This window comes from Mustela lutreola, chromosome X (genome assembly GCF_030435805.1).
Source record: "Mustela lutreola isolate mMusLut2 chromosome X, mMusLut2.pri, whole genome shotgun sequence".
NCBI classification, from domain to species: domain Eukaryota; kingdom Metazoa; phylum Chordata; class Mammalia; order Carnivora; family Mustelidae; genus Mustela; species Mustela lutreola.
In genome coordinates this window covers 86,165,528-86,182,101 of record NC_081308.1, presented here as the reverse complement: position 1 = coordinate 86,182,101, position 16,574 = coordinate 86,165,528, and the positions used below count along the sequence as shown (strand labels likewise).

Sequence of the window (16,574 nt, the reverse complement as noted above, 5' to 3'; positions counted from 1 at the left end):
ATGCTAAGCTCAGAGCCATGAGGAGAAACCAGTCCCAGCCCTGGCAGGACCTTGGGCAGATCTGGGGCAGAATGAAGCCATGGAGGAAGGGGATGGGCGGGGCCAAGGGAACTTACCTGCAGCCTCAGTATCTGGAGTGGTCTGTCCTTTCTCCTGGGGGTGACTGCTTTCTGACTGCTGCGGAGAGGAAGCTAGGGACGAACCTGCAGAGCCATTGCCATCTGATTCGGTGGGTGGCTAGCAAGAGGGAATGCATGACTTGAGTGGCTTTGCTTTTCTGACCTTACTTTAACAGACTCCTGAACTTAGAAGTGGTTTTAAAGACCTCATGCCCATTCCTTTGCCCTGGGACTTGAAGAAGTTTCTGGTAGTGTCCCAAACAGTGGCTTCCCCTCTGAAGAAACTTTTTGGAATATTTGGTTACCAGTTACCTTCTTCCTTCAACAACATAGGTCAAAGGCTCCCAGTTCTTAAAAGGATGACACTGTACCTAAAGGTCTCTTGCTGTCATCTCAGCTATAAGGAAACTAGTTAGAACTTGGCTCTCGCTGAAAATAGAGAGTTGCATACCTGATCCTCAGTTCATGATATAATATATGTTAAGACCTCCAGGAATTCATCTAGAGGCTATCCCTTGGAAGGTCCAGGGGAGAGGCATGGGGTGGTATTACTTGGCACATATAGTGATAATACAGTTGGCCCTTGAAAAATGTAAGGGTTAGGGGTCCTGACCTCCACCTCTGTGCAGTCAAAAATCCACATATAGTTTTGACTCCCCCAAAACTTTACTAATAGCCTACTGTTGACCAGAAGCCTTACTGATAACATAAACACTAAACAAACATACAGTTTGTATGCATTATATGCTAGATTCTTACAATAAAGTCAGCTAGAGAAAAAAAAAATGTTATTAAGAAAATCATAAGAGGGTGTCCGGGTGCTCAAATGGTTGAGTGTCTGACTCTTGGTTTCGGTTCAGGTCATGATCTCGGGGTTGTAAGATCGGGCCCCAAGTCGGGCTCCCTCTTAAGACTCTCTCTCCCTCTCTGTCTGCCCCTCTCCCTCTCTTTCCCTCTATTAAAAAAAAAGAAAAAGAAAAAGAAAATCATAAGGAAGGGAAAATGCATTTATAGTACTCTACAGTAAAAAATCCACATATAGGGGCACCTGGGTGGCTCAGTCAGTGAAGCATCTGCCTTTGGCTCAGGTCACGATCCTTAGGTCCTGGGATCCAGCCCCACATCCCCACATTGGGCTCCTGCTCAGTGGGGAGCCTGCTTCTCCCTCTGTCCCTGCCCCTCCCCCCTCACACACGGGCACTCATGTGTGTGTGTATGTAATGCTCTCTCTCTCTCTCAAATAAATAAAATCTTTTAAAAATCTGCATATAACTGGACCCACGCAGTCCAAACCTGTGTTGTTCAAGGGTCATCTGTAATAGGTAACATTTACAAAGCATTCACTACAATCCTAGCATCATGCTAAATTCTTTAAATACATTATCTCATTTTCATTTGCAATTCCACGAAGTTGGGAAGTTATCCCCGTTTTACAGATGAGAGAACTGGGGGTAAGTGAGGCCAAGTAAATTTCCTAACAACTGGCAGTCACAGAATGGCTGAGCCACATTCATACCCAGGGCTCTAGAGCTACACTAGGTCACATATATGAGCTCTCCAAGAGGAAAGCAACCAATAGGAACAAAGAGCCCCCTTCCTGGCCAACATCTTTCTCTCACCCAGCACGCCCAAACCTTCTCCTCTCCAGCAAACATCACAGCAGCGAAATCAAGGTTTTGGATGATTATTTGGGCTTTATTCCTTTGATACCAGATTCCAGCGGGTTGTGGGGAATTGAGCGCTCAGACCTGGCAAAGTGCACACCAGCCTCTTCCTTCCTCCGCCTTCCCTAATCATTGGCAATCAGTCAGTCAGTCGTCAGCCCAGTTCTCTTCAGAAAGTCATCCAATAGCCACCACCAAGGAGGAACCAACTGTTCCTCTGCTTGTGGCACCACCCCCAGTTCCCCATGTCTCTGGAATTGGTGGGGGGATGGGCAACTCTAGTCCCTACTCCCCACCTCACCCAGGCTCACCTGCAGGAGCAGTTCCCTTAAGCGCTGCAGCTGGGACTCCAGTTGCTTATTGTGATCCTCTAGGATCTGCATGCGTGTCTCCAGGCGGCTCTTGTGCTGCCGGAGGATCCGGGCCTCAGCCAGCAGCTCCTCATTGCGGGGGTCCTGTGCTACCTCTGCAGAGCCCTCAGCCAGGGTGGGGGCCTCAGCAGCCTCCTCGTGCTGCCACTTCAAGCGCTTCAGCTCTCCCTGGAGAATTCTGCCAAGGAGAGAGGAGCCATGACCTTGGGCCCTGACAAAGTACTGACTGTCCAGCTCCAAGATGTCCCTTTATACTGAGTGCTGAGCAGCCCCTTTGCTGACCCAGCCCCCCCCCCCAACCCAGCTGTGTTCAGTTGTGCATGGCCACATCCATTCTTCTCCAGCATGCACGTCATTTCCTTTGCCATCCTTGGGCCTCAGAGCAGAGAGAACTGACATTTCATTTAACAAATATCGCAGGGCTTTGATGTGCTGCTTCGGGGATTAATTCCGACCTTCAAATTGTGTAGAAACATAGTGTGCAAATAAGTTAGGCATTAGGGCCACTGACTCACCTACTCCATTTTTAGATTTTTAGATTCCAGTGGAAGCCAAACAAGAGATCACCCATCTTGCCTCTTCTGTCCACTTACCCTCCTCTTTGACCCCCTTTTGAACACTCCTGTTGAGTCATCAAGAAACAGATTCCGAAGAGAAGGTCTACTTTGCAGAACATTGTGTTTGATTTGCAACAGAATCGCTCTCTCCCCAGTGCTTCCCTGGGTCGACCCACTGCTGATCCAATGCAGTGTTTCTCAAACTATCTGTAGTTGGGGGTTCGTTCAATCACTGTGGACCAATAAGAGGTCCAAATGTCTATGGCTATGACTAGTACACAGCTCATGTCATTCATAACTTGCCACACAAGTTCAACAGCACTCTAACGGATCTATACCTGATTCCATGAAAAGTCCATTAACTGGGTGCCTGGAAGACATGGCAATGTCGAGTTGCTATACAAGTTTCTAGAAGCTGACATTCTATGTCTGTATTTATCTTGTCTTGAACTGGTAGCAAACACTAGGCAGAGCAGCCCTGTTCTAAGGACTTGTCACTCCAGATAGTCTGGGGGCCAGCAGCATGGGCATCCCTTGGGAGCTGGCTAAAAATGGAGAACTTGGGCCCCATGCCAGACCTGTGAATCAAAATCTGCATTTTACCCAGCTTCCTAAGTGACTTGTACGCATGTTAATGTTTGAGACGCACTGGTCTGAGCAATACTTTGGGTTCTAGCAAATGCCCCCAAAGTGGCTTGGACCCTTTGACACAGGGCCCTACTAACACCTGTACTTTGTGGAGATTAATGTCATCCTTGTAATCTTCACCTTCCCCCTTGCAGTCCTCAAATACTCCATGCAATGTCACCCTTCTCTTGTTTTATTACTTTCAGTGAGTGATAAGTACCTCTTTCCATTTCAAACACTGAAAGTTCCTCGAGGGCACAGACATGCATTCACTCTTCTGTATTCTCTGTGTTTGCACTCTCTACTTGCATCTACTGGGTACTTGAAAATATTTGGGTTGGGTTGAAAGGATTCAAATAATGATTAGAATAGCTAGCATTTATTGAACCTTTACAATAAGCCAGGTACTGGCTAGCCCATTTATATGCCTGAGTTCATTTGAAATTCACAAATGATGCTAGGAGGTAGGATCCTAGGGACCCTATTACCATCATTCTTATTCTGTAGGTGAGGAAATGGAGAATCACCAAATGGAAGTCGCTTGTTCAAGGCCACACAGGTGGGATGTGGAAGTGTCCAGACTTGAAATTAAACTGTTTGACTCTCCAACCCACACAGATCTGTGCCATCACCACACCCACCGGTTCTCATCCTCCAAGTGTGCCAGGATCTTCTCTAGCTCCCCCTTGCTTTCTGTGGCCATGCTGCCTGGGGCCTGCTGTCCAAGGCCAGGCTCCCGGTCTGTAATGGGGCTGGAGTGCCGCAGCAGGTACTGGTCCTCATCTCTGTGTGGGTATGGGGAGAGAAACGGAAGTGGCTAGGCAGTGAACCAAAAAAACATCTCAGGGCATGAGTTCTCAGCTCCCAGCTCAGGCCCCAGGAGACATAGGCTGGAAGATTCACTTCTAAGTCACAGAGAGAGGGAAAGTCTATATATTCAGGTTTAAGAGGGATGAAAGTGCTTAAAGGTGGCAGAGGTCATGGTTGAGGATAGAGGAGGGAGTGTTTTCAGGATACTGGGGCTTCTGGGCCAGAAGCAATGGGCCAGTCACCTCCCAGTCTGTGCTGTTCCCTCACCACTTCTTCCTTAACTTCCTCACCCCCCAAGGGTACTCACTGCCTAAGTTCCCATCAGGGCCAGCTTGAGCCATTGGGTAGTAGCTCCTAAGCCCTCTAAGCTTGCCAGAGACCTCTCTAGGGATAAGGGTCCCTTCTCTGAGCTATAGCACCAGGGAATCTCTCTGGTCACACTTCGGTCCAGTCCGCAGTGTCTCCCTGGGGTGTGGCACTGGACAGGGCTTTGAGCAGAAGATAATGGCTCATTTCTGCGACTTTAGATGAGGGCACATTCTTCTGCCTTCAGAGTTAGGCAGGGAAGGACAGGCTCTTGCAAGAGGAAGGACCTGGGCAGATGGCAGCTCAGTGGATAGAGGGCTTCTATTACTAAACACTGTGCCCAGAAAGCAGCCTTCCTTCCTTGGGGCCTCAAGGACCCTAACAACCACATGTCCCTCCCCTTGAGGATACATCCTTCCCAAACAGTAGAAGAGGGATCCCAAGGAGAACTATTCCTGGCAAATAAGCAGCTGTGAATACTTACATGCTGTCATCTGGGGACAGGCTGTCATTAAAGAAGGAACAATTTTGACTTTCCATCTCAGCAAGCCTGAGAAGAAGGGCAGGAACAGAAAGGAATGCAGGATGTGGGGCCTGCTTTCATCTCAAGGACTCAAATCCCACAGCAGGATTATCAGCTTCAGGGGCTGCCCAACCACCTCTGAGTGTGGGGCCTCCCTGGCTGCCACATATCCCACCGTGCACACCCCCCTGGTATTGACTCCATTCTCTTTGCCCTCACTGAAGACCCCCTCCCCCTTAGACTCTTTAAAATCTCCCTCCCCCAAACCTGGCAGTACCTGCTGGCAAAATGCTCAATGCGGGAGTGTGTGTCAGCATGTGGCAACATCGGGGAAGAAGCCAGCCTAGAAGAAAGCCGTGGACTCAGAGGACCAAGGAATGGGCAGCGGAGCTGTCTGTTTCCTTGTCACCACCCTCTCTAAGCACCACCCCCAACACTGAACTAGGCAGATGGGTAAGAGTTGATGGGAACTGGACATAGAGACTGGATTCTAATCTATTTCTAGGGCCAGCTCCCTAGTCAGGCCCAAGTTGACTTTCTCTGTTGCTAGTCGGGTTTGCCTCGAACACCCCTCTAGCCCATCCAGGGGGCTTGGCCCCTACACAGGGCAACCCATCCCAGCTCGACAGGGCCCCCAGCCGCCCACCACCCCCCCAGCCCCTGGTACTCACGTCTCACTGTAATCAGCCTCCAGTACCGACTGCACAGGCAAATAACCTCGCTGAGGGTGTTTGCTGAAATAATGCTTTGAGCGGAATTTGTTCTTTAAGGTTGTGGCAAAGTCCCTCATGTTCTCGCTGGATGTGGTCTAGGGGGATATAGGGCAGAGGGACTCATCCCAATGGCTTTGGGATTCTGGGGAAGTGAGGAGGCCCCCTAGAGCAGGGAACATGACGGGTCATCTACTCTTACTCAGGTCTACTACACCCCACTCCCAGAGAAAGGCCGAAAAGGATATACTGCCAAACTGTGAACACTGGTTGCCTCTGAGAAGTTAGACTGGAGAAGTGGGGGTGAGACTTTCGTTTTTGACTTTATACACCTCTACAGAATTTGAATCTTTTACAGTAAGTATAAACTTGTTAATTTCTAAAATATCTTGATATAATTCCTGGGGGTGTAGAAGATGAGGAGGAGATAGAGGATTATCAGTCTGCCATCTCAAGCTAGGTTTCTCTGTATGTTTATTTTGAAATGATAATAAAATAAAAATAAAGGAAAAGCCCCCTGCTCCCACTGGGTCACACACGTTCCTGTGATAACACACTCTGGAAAAGAGATGACGATGTGGAGAGATGGATTATGGGAAACCATGTTGAAAGATTGGGACTTTGAGAGCATCTGTGGGGCAGAAAGGGATAAAAGAGTTTGGGGAGTAGAGCCCACTCAGGGAGCTAACTTTGGAGCTATGGGTCCGGAACATAGCAGAGAAGAAATTCTGTGTGTGGAGTCTGAAATGCTGACCAACCTGGGCTCAGGTGGCTATGAAGGGTGCAGTTTTCAATGAAAACCAAGTGGAATTTGGGGACCCGGGTAATGAATATACTCCTTTTTTTTTTTTTTTTAAACCTCCAAGAGACTAAGTAATTGATTTGAGCACAAACTTTGGAATTGATGAGCAGGGATGGAAGAAACAACAAAGTAGCAGGTAAAGACCAGGTAATGGGAATAATGCAGGAAGCTAGCTAGGCAGGGGAGCAATGGAAGGAAGGCCAGTTGCCTGGAACTGCCTTGCTCTCTCTATTTTTTCCCGAGACTTTGCTCAGCACAAAAATAGTAAATGCTATTTAAATTGCCATGAGTGTCCTGGGACGCTATAGCCAGGAATTCCCCAAACTGGTGAATCACCAGGACTGTTGGGAGAATGTTCCCCAAAGGAGAGCAGAATATATTTAGCCCATGCTCCGCCAAGTGGATCAAGGATCTAGAACCTGATTGCTGCCTCCCCCTCCTGCTCCGCTAAGAGACTCCGTACCGGGGTGTAATACTCCATGATGGGGTAGTGAAGCTTGTTGCCTTTGCTGGCCCTTCCTGTCAAGAAGCATGTCTGGCAGATGTCCACGTTAAATTGTTTCAGACTCCGGTACCTTGGGGAGACGAGAGGTGGTTATGACAGAGAATTCAACATACCCTAGTGACCTCCCCATTTCTCGAACTTCCAGATATATGCACGTACTTTAGAAGTAGGCAAGGCATGGAGTCATAATGGGCTCAACCTCCCACACATAACAGTGGCTGCGTCCTCTCTAGATGACTAGCTGTATTCTAAAGACCATAAGCCTCCATGAAATCTACATGCTCAGAGTCCCAGGAAGTGTGGGAAACAGCATTGCTTCACCATCTTTTTTCAAAAAGGAGGCAGTGGGCAGGGGTAAAGAGCTCATGATATCAAATAGCTTTTTTTTAAAAAAAAAGATTATATTTATTTATTTGAGAAAGAGAGAGAGAGCCAGCACAAGCAGGGGGAGGGGCAGAGGGAGAGGGAGAAGTAGGCTTTCCACTGAGCAGGGACCCTGATGTGGGGCATGATTCCGGGACCCCGAGATCATGACCTGAGCCAAAAGCAGATTCTTAACCAACTGAGCCACCCAGGCACCCCTCAAATAGCTTTCTGAAAGAAGAAGTCTCTGAAGGGTCCCGTCTCACAGGTATCATCACCTACGTTGGAAAAGTTACACTTAAAGGACAAAGGATCTTATTCTACCAGCCCTGGGAAAGTTGGCTAAGTTATTTCCAAAACTTGTTTATAATAACAACTCGGGGTACCTGGGTGGCTCAGTCAGTTAAGTGTCCGACTTTTGATTCTGGCTCAGGTCAGGATCTGACCTGAGATTGTGAGATTGAGCCCCATGTCAGGCTGACTCTGGGCGTACAGCCTGCTTAAGGATTCTCTTTCTCCCCCTCCCTCTGCCTGTCCCCTACCACTGCTCATGTTCTCTCTCTGTCTAAAAAAAAAAAAAAAAAAATTAATAAATATAATAATAATCCTATTATTACTGAATATTGACTAGCCCTTCAGATCCAGGTCCAAGGCCTGGCTGAACTGCCCAGACCAAGTAGTACAGAAAGGTGAAACGCCTAGACTTAAAGAAGTCAGAGGATCCAAAATCTAGTCCCGGATCTACACTCACCAACTGTGTGAACTTGGGCAAGTAACACACCACCTGCGTGCCTCATTTGCTTATAAAAAGCAGCTTGTAAAGAGAATGAATGCTTTCATGCTTTCAAAAGTTGAAAACTTGAGCATTTTATGATGAAAGCCAAATTCAGGGTAGAGGGAGGAGGAGGGGAATATAACTAGGGAAACTTTAAAGGTATTGTGATCACACTTTCTTTCTTCAGCTTGTTGGTGGGTGCATACCCCAGTGTAACAAATACCCCAGAGGTCACAAATACTCAGAACTCATCACATCCTGATTATTTTTCTCCTGATTATTTTTCTATTATCTACACTCTTGAGGTTCAGTCTAACACTAGCATACCTGCAATGTGGAAATGCTGTCAATAGTATACAACCTGGGGCATCTGGGTGGCTCAGTCAGTTAAACATTTGCCTTCAGCTCACATCATGATCCCAGGGTGCTGGGATTGAGCCCCACATCAGGCTCATTGCTCAGCAGGGAGTCTGCTTCTCCCTCTCCCACTCCCTCTCCTTGTACTCGCACTCTCTCTCTCTCTGACAAATAAATAAATAGTCTTTAAAAAAAAACTAATATACAACTATGCATCTCTTCTCAACCTCTTGTGGGTAGCTGGACATCAGCCACAGTGGGAGGATTTATGCCATGGAAATTAGCAAATACTACAAATCAGCTTTGGGTTTCTGTTTGTTTATCTTGCTTTCTGGGGAGTCCGCTGTGAACCATTTGCCAGCATACTTAACATTCCCTGGGACACAATGAACAAATGACTTCCCTCTCAGTGCTGTTTCCCCATCCCACCCCCTTTTACTTTTCTGTACATCTTTTTGTAGGTCTGGAATACTTCATAAGACAGATGAAAACAAAAGAAGTATTTCACCATTTCCGATTTTTTAAGATGTCAAACGTTCTGCAGTGGAAAGGATTACAACAATATAGAATGGTGTGTCATGGATGAGCTGTAATTATATAATTATGGAATATGTTGTTTCGTAATCTATGATTCTATATGGAACATGGTCTCTTTATTATTATCAGTCCACAGGTGTTGCCTTCCCTACCTGAAGCCCTTGATGGGGCACTGCCTACAGATAGAGCATTTGGTCTGATGCTTCACTTGCTCAGCAATGGTGACCCGATGCAGAACAGCCAGCCACACCATGGATTGGGGCTCCAAGTTGACCCACTCTAGGAACTGTGAAGCTTCAATGACTGGCTTCCCAGTGCTCTAGGGAAACAAGAAACCCAATGGCAATGACTGAGGCCCTTGTCCCCACAATGGTAGCTCACAGAGGGGCAGGAGAACCAGCAAGACCTGGGTTAGCCCATGGCCTTTTCTACAGAGGTATCCACTTTCTGCCTTGTCCTAGTTGAGCTAGCAACCCCCTCCCCCATAAGCAGGACTCTGACCTTAAAAGCCCAGAGAACCCTCTGCTTTGTTGTTCCATCTGAACAAACTCTTTTACATTTGAGTAGTTCATCTCATATCAGAAGCCTCGCTCTTAGTTCTCCCTCCCTACTTTCCACCCTCCCTCTCATCAACCCTCCCCAGTTCCATACTCACAAAACGGAAGCAACTACGGACACTGGGCTCCACATTGCTGCCCCCAAAGGCTGCCACTTCCCCCAGCTGACGGGGCACCTGAATGGCCTCATGGAGCAGGACACCGAGGTGGCGCTGGTCACACTGGCTGCCTGAGTTGGCTACTTGGCTGAAAAGGTCTGTTGGCCGTACCATAAGTCATGGCCAACCCCGAAGCATGAATGCCAGAGAATGGTGTAAGGAGAAGGAGCAGAAAAGAAAGACAGGGAAAGAGCACATTGACTTAGCTAATGACTTTCAAAACTGGAATAGTTAAAGGTCCCTCCCTGGTATGTGCTTTGGTGAGTGCTGTGAAGTGTGTAAACCTGGCGATTCACAGACCTGTACCCCTGGGGATAAAAATATATGTTTATAAAAAATAAAAAATTTAAAAAATATATTAATAAAAAAAAGAAAGTAAAGATCCCTCCCTGACCTCCTAGAAGACCATGAGTTCTAAAATGAACATTCTCTGAGTTCAGAGAGAAAAGGAGAGACGGATGCAGAGAGAGAGAGAGAGAGAGAGAGAGAGAGAGAATCATAAACATAGGGAGAGATGTAGACAGAGTGCAGGGTGCATTTGAGACCTATGCCAGACACAGATATGACACTGCTGGGAAAACAGATTCTCAAGAAGCAAGATGTGGGGCTTAAGGGTGCCTGAACATGAGTCCTTTCCTGTTCATGTAGCTCATGGAGTCTGACACTGCATAAGCACTCAATTCTCCACACAAATGGAAAGAAACACTGGCATGAATAATCCGCAAAGAGATGATCATCTAAGAATTACCTCTAAGTGTTTGTGGAAAAGACTATGGTATTTATATTGGAATATGGGCTATATCTGCCCTGTGAGAACTACTCCCGCCCGATCCCAACCTTAGAAAAGCTCCTTCAAAGGTTCTTGTCTGTCTCATACATGATCTATGGCTTAGAAAATACTCTGAAGTAGAAGGCAGATAGCCTGAGTATTAGTTCTGGATCCATGACTGACTAGCTTGGAGGACCTTTGGTAAGTTAGAAACCTCTCTCTGCTGCAGTTCCCTTGCTTGTAAATCCAGGAGAAATAATCACTGTCCAGTCTTTCTCAGAGGAATGTTGGGAGAAATCAATAATGTCATTGCTACAAACTTGCTTTGCTTTGTCTCCTTCCCCACAAAGCTTTCCCAGACCCCTGTCATCTCTCTTCTGTGATCTGATACAGCACATACCCTTTGCCATTCAGATTATTCTAATCAGCACTTTCAAAAATGCTTTCTGTGGACTTCCATCGCCTCCTCTGGACTGTCAACAACTTGAGGCAAGGATCATGTCTAATAGAACCTTGTGCTTACCGCACTTAGCACAGAAAAGCACAAAATGCTGTAGTGAAGACAGGGGATGGAGGGGAAGAGGAAAAGTACTAGAAACCAAAGAGGTTACAAACTGCAGACATACATACTATTTACCTCCAATAATAATCCTGATGAGGATTAGTGTGCCCGCCCATGAAATCACAGGGGAAGTCTCCAGTAGAATGTGTGACATGGCTTGACCTTCAGACTGGGAGAGGGCTAAGCCTGATAGGCCACAGGGGAAGGGCACCAGAAAGTCAGGCTCTTGGATACCCCAGTATGCCCACTCAGAACTTGGTCAACTAATTACATTGGATCAGATGAAGCCAACCCCCTTGGAGTGACACTGGAAGTAACAGCAGGCCTTAGACCCATCTTAGCCATCAGCTGTCATGCATTTTTTGCAATAGCCTGGACCACCATTATAATGTAGCCTGAGTCATGTTCTGCTGAGTCCTAAGACCTACCTTCTGCTTATTTCCGCCCTTCCTCCAGCCACTACACCTCTCCCTCTGACCCATTCCACTCCAGACTGTGGAGGTGTACTCACACTGTAACTTTTCCTTCACTTCCGTGCCACACAGGCATGCAATGCCAGTCTTGAAAGACAATGCCCGCATCTTCCCACTGCGACCACTAGGTTAAAGAGAAGAGACTGAGAACACGAATACACAGAACAAGTTAATTTCTTGACATTAATTTCCCTCACAGAGCTGATCCCAGTAGGGCTCTGTGCCAACCATGTCCCACACTGAGCTAAGTCCAAGTCCACTGTGGGAACAACCCCTTCTCACCATGCCCACCTCCAATGGTCCCATTGGATTCCATCTTGGAGGCTTCCAGGGATAGCAGCCCTTACCTATCAAAAACATTGAGGAGCCAGTTGAGACTCATATCCACACAGAGTGGCACGTTGACCAGGATGCCTCTTTCCTCCTCTAGCCGTTCATATAAGGCTGTGAGGCAGTGAATGACCTCTACCACGTCCATGACATGCTCACTGGCCTGCAGATCATGCTCATTGAAAATCTCCAGGGCTGTGGTTAAAGTTACCAGGTCCACTGGGGAGGAAAATTAACAGGGAAAGATTAGCCAAGAGCAGAACCCCCAAGTCTAATCAAGAAGTTAACACACCAGCATCACCAAATTTGACTCGATCTCCAGACCCACCATTTGTAAGTAGATCCAAGATTGCCCTTCACCGAGACCCTTATCCAAAAAAGGGGGATGGCAGCAAAAGGCCCCCTAAATTAACCCAAAATGTGTATATACCCCTATGTTCTTTGACATCAGTTTCAAATAGAATTCATGGGGTTTTTTTACCATGATCCTTTAGTCTTTCAAAGTTAAATTTTTTTAATTTTATATTTTTCTTATTCTATTTTTAAAATTTTTCCTCTTTCCTATTTTCATGTTTTTAACTATTTTATCTTATCAATACATTTTTAAAATCTTTTAAAATTTTCATTGTTATATTTTGTCCCTTCATTGTATTTAACCTTGTTTTTTGTATACATATAGCTTTTTTTTCCTTTAAAATTTTGGGATACAATTTCTTATAATCAAAATATATCCTAAATCTAGCACATGGCTTTGTTCTAGTCTCCAGCCTGACATCAGTTTCAAGAAGATGGTAGGATGTGAGGAAATTCACCTCCTTTGCTAAATTAATTCCTAAGGGGTCAAATCCCATTTTAAGTTTCTCTGCCTTCACACACATTTCACTAGCAAATAGGTTTGTCTGTGAACCTTGTTCTGAGGATCGAGATACCAGTTATGAAGGCTCAGGTATGCCCGGGTAAACGTGACAGACCTCAGGAAGACTTTCTCATTACCCCCAAACCTGGAATCAGCCTAGCCAGACATGCCTGGGCTAGGAATATTGAACGGATTGTGTCCCTAGGAAAGCCCAGAGAGCACATTTTATTTACAGCCACGTTTCCCCATAATGACTGGCACTTGCTTCAATAGCTCCGCCATGTTCAGTAACTGCAAGAGGGCAAGATGGCTCCAAAGCTTGGGCTGGGATACTTTCTGTCACAAAACAGTTGCTTGACTCTCCATGTTGGGCACAGAAAGGACAAGGAGGATGATCATCATGGATTACTTTGGAAACAAGTCTAGGGTCTGGGGACAATGGAAGGTGCCTGGAAAAAGCAGGTACCCACAGCCAGCATCTCCCAGCCTTTGGAGAATTCCCACCAGTCAGTCAACACCCTGAGGCTGAGGCAGGATAAAACTGGAAAACAGCCAAACAGAAGAGGAAGAGTGGGGGTGGGGTGAAGGGCACGGAGATGTGCAATGGGAAACTTACAACGCAGTGCTTTCTGGACTCTGCGTAGCTTCATGGCAGTGCGGTAAGCTGAGAATTTAATGTTGTTCAGATCGGCTGCAAAGAATGGAAAGAGCCACACTCAGATCAAGGAAATGCAAATTAAAACCACAACAAGATACCATATCACACCCACCAGCTTGGCACAAAATAAAAGTCTGATAATAGCAGGTGTCAAAAAAGACGTGGATAAATGAGTAAGGCTGGTGGAAGTGTAAACTGAAACAATCACCTCAGAAAACAACTTGGTATTACATAGTAAAATTGAACATTCACGTAGCCTACAGCCCAGCTGGCTGTGTATCCTAGAGCAGTGATTTTCAAACATTTATTGACCAAGATGCATGGTAATACATGCATTCATTGGACATCATGGTCCAATATTACACCCATGTGTGCATGTATAAATAACTGAATCAAACATTTCAGGAAACAATATCTTGCTCGATTTTATAGAGTAAAAACATAACAAATTACTAGTAAATATGACTCTTGCTAAGGATCTGTTGGGCTTTCAAATTTCCTTGTCTATTTACAATGCACTGAAATGATGTTAGACCTGTAGACTGAAAAACATGCACAGAACCCGTGTACAAGAGCTCCTTAGCAGCACTATTCTTAATGAGTTGCAAATGATAAACAATTCCAAAGTCTATCAACAGTAGACTGGATGAAGAAACTGTGGTGTATATATATAATGGAACACTCTACAGCAGGCAGAATGAATGAACCATATTCACATGCATCAACACAGATAATATCTGCAACCTAATGGTGACTCTCTCTTAATAGCCAACACTAAGGTGCGCGAAAGTCACACTAAGCATAGTCTGGACAGCGTCTTTCAAAGCAGATCTGATTCACATCTCTAAGCAAAATTCCCTAATGTGATAGTAAAATGGTCCAGGAGGAATTAGAGCCTCCAGTTGAAGGGGGCTACAGAGGGGAAAGGAAAGAAGGCTGCTGGAGAAATGAGAAGGCACTCACTTCCACCCCCGCCTGCTTGCTGAATGGAATTCCCTTCTGTTCTTATAGGCAAATGGTAGCTGTATAGATCTCCACCCTACACAGGAACCCCAAATTCTTACCCAGGGTTTGGTATAACTCCGTCATCTTGGGATGGTCCCAGCAAGTGGTCTGAGCCTGGTGGCTACAAACAGAGCATCAATAATACCAAGGTCCAAGCCACCCCCCATAACCACCCCCCCAACATGTGTGTGTCACTTGGTGATAGGTTAAATGCAAGGAGCTGCCAGATCCCAGGGTGACCCATGATGATCCCAAAGCACAAGCATTCACCTTTAGCCAGGTAGAATCTTGAGCTCTTGAGATGAGTAGGAGGAAAAGCCAGACAGGATGGAGGAATCCCAACAGATAAGGAGGGATAGGGAGAAAAAAAGACAGGCAAGGGAGGGGCTGTGGGCAAGTGAATGGCCCACTTCTAATTCAGATGGTCACTCACTTGATGTAGTAGGGAACTTTATTGGGTGAAATTGCTCTTTCCCAGGGAACCTGCACAGAGGCTGGTAGAAGAGAAGAGAAAGAGAGAAGGAAGTTGGCTGCTTATGCTCTTTAGATCCCCAGGGAGTCCCCTGCACTCTCCTCCTGAGTAGGTGGTAAAACCCAAAAGGGGAGGCCTGACTCGCCCTGCCAGCTCTTAACAGCCCCTGAAGGTGCAGCAAAAACTGATGGACACACTGTCTCCCTGATGTTAGGCCAAGGGAAGAAGAAATTGTCACGGATACCCTCATGTTTCAGAGAGGCAGCAAGGGCCTGAATAGGAATACCAGGCCTCAGCCACCCTGACGATCTCTTCCCTGAGAAGCCTGCCATTTCTACCCATTCTGTGCTGCTGTGGATACGAAGTGGACCCTCAAAGCCCTTTCCCCACGAGGTCAAGCTTCTTGGTACTGCGGTGCAATGGGGAATGCTACTGCCCGTTTCCCTCTGGCGAAGAATTCTAGAAAAGGATGCCTTTCTCTGTTCCATGGCTGTATCTTCCAGATGGAAGGAGGGTTTCGTGACCTGGCCAACCTCCTCACTACAGTTTCCCTTTGAATAAGAGCCCACTGGAGGTAGAGCTGCATGCCAGTGATTATAAGAGCAAGAGTTCTAACCACCATTCACATTTATCGAGTTCCCACTATGAACCAGAGACTGTGCTAAGTGCTTTGCGCGCATAGCTGATTTTCATATCCGTATATTCTCACCATCTCCACTGCTGCCATCTGACCTGGGTCACCATAATCCCTCACCTGGATGATTACCATATGCTTCCTAACAAGTCATCCTACTCCCTCTCTTGCCCCCCAACACCCTGACTCTGTCGGATCATGTCATCTTTCTGCCCAAACCCCTCCAAAGTCTCCCAATGCCATTTTGAGTATAATTCCAAGGTCTGACCATGCCCAACAAGGGTACTCTGTGCCCTGGTCTCCTGATACCCTTCTGATCTCCTACTTCCTCTTCTCTGTATTACTTCTACCTCAGCCTCCCTCCTGTTCCTCAGGCATGTCCCTGCCTTAAAGTCCTATAAGTTGCTATTCCCTCTGCCTGGGAATAGCTCTTCCCTCCCTCAGATATCCACGGGGCTCATGCCCTTGTGTCCCTGAGATTTCTACTCAATTGTGCTGCTCTCAGTGAGATCTTTCTGGACTATCTTATTTGAATTTGCAATGCCTCCCTCATCGAGTACAGCACCGCCTTTTCATGCTTTCTCTGCTTTACTTTCTTCCACAGCACTTGTCACCAGCACTTGTCACCAAGTAAGTGCAATATATATATATTACATTTCAGCTTTCCTTACTAGTGGATAAGCTCTACAAGTCTAAAGACTTGTGTCTGTTTCATTCACTGAGGTAGCACCAATGCCTGAAACACTATGAGGGCCCACATTAGGTCCTCAATAAATGTTGAAAAAATGAAGGTATTTAACTTCCATAACCCTATGAGTTAGGTAATATTTTGTCCTCTTTTTACATATTGGGAAAACTGATGGTCAGAAAGGTTAATCTGTGTTTTTTTTTCAAGCTTGCCCAGCTATTAAGTCAAGGAGCAGTGACTCAGACTTGGCCTCTGACCTAAGAGCCTGTCTTTTCAACCGCTCTACTAGGCTGCTTTATCCTTACAGCTTCTTGGATGCCAGGATATCCTGGGCTCCTACCAGGCCCTGAAGGGATGAGAGTAGACTCTCTTGGAAGGTAGCTGAG

General features: G+C 46.4%; 1 protein-coding gene across 3 annotated transcripts in view; it reads right to left on the bottom strand.

The window, feature by feature from the left end:
- Nucleotides 1-16,574, bottom strand: part of DRP2 (dystrophin related protein 2) — a 43,357-nt gene that overhangs the window by 4,279 nt on the left and 22,504 nt on the right. For 2 of the 3 annotated variants that reach the window (XM_059158014.1, XM_059158016.1), the window contains 15 exons: nt 14,828-14,888; nt 14,454-14,515; nt 13,348-13,422; nt 11,893-12,094; nt 11,584-11,669; nt 11,148-11,258; nt 9,682-9,839; nt 9,179-9,345; nt 6,953-7,064; nt 5,649-5,785; nt 5,255-5,320; nt 4,939-5,004; nt 3,980-4,123; nt 2,095-2,332; nt 117-237 (listed from right to left, as the gene is read on the bottom strand). In XM_059158014.1, the coding sequence (XP_059013997.1) occupies nt 117-237; nt 2,095-2,332; nt 3,980-4,123; nt 4,939-5,004; nt 5,255-5,320; nt 5,649-5,785; nt 6,953-7,064; nt 9,179-9,345; nt 9,682-9,839; nt 11,148-11,258; nt 11,584-11,669; nt 11,893-12,094; nt 13,348-13,422; nt 14,454-14,515; nt 14,828-14,888 (1,806 nt within the window). The remainder of the gene's footprint in view (nt 1-116; nt 238-2,094; nt 2,333-3,979; nt 4,124-4,938; nt 5,005-5,254; nt 5,321-5,648; nt 5,786-6,952; nt 7,065-9,178; nt 9,346-9,681; nt 9,840-11,147; nt 11,259-11,583; nt 11,670-11,892; nt 12,095-13,347; nt 13,423-14,453; nt 14,516-14,827; nt 14,889-16,574) is intronic. The other variant, XM_059158015.1, reaches the window with a different exon arrangement.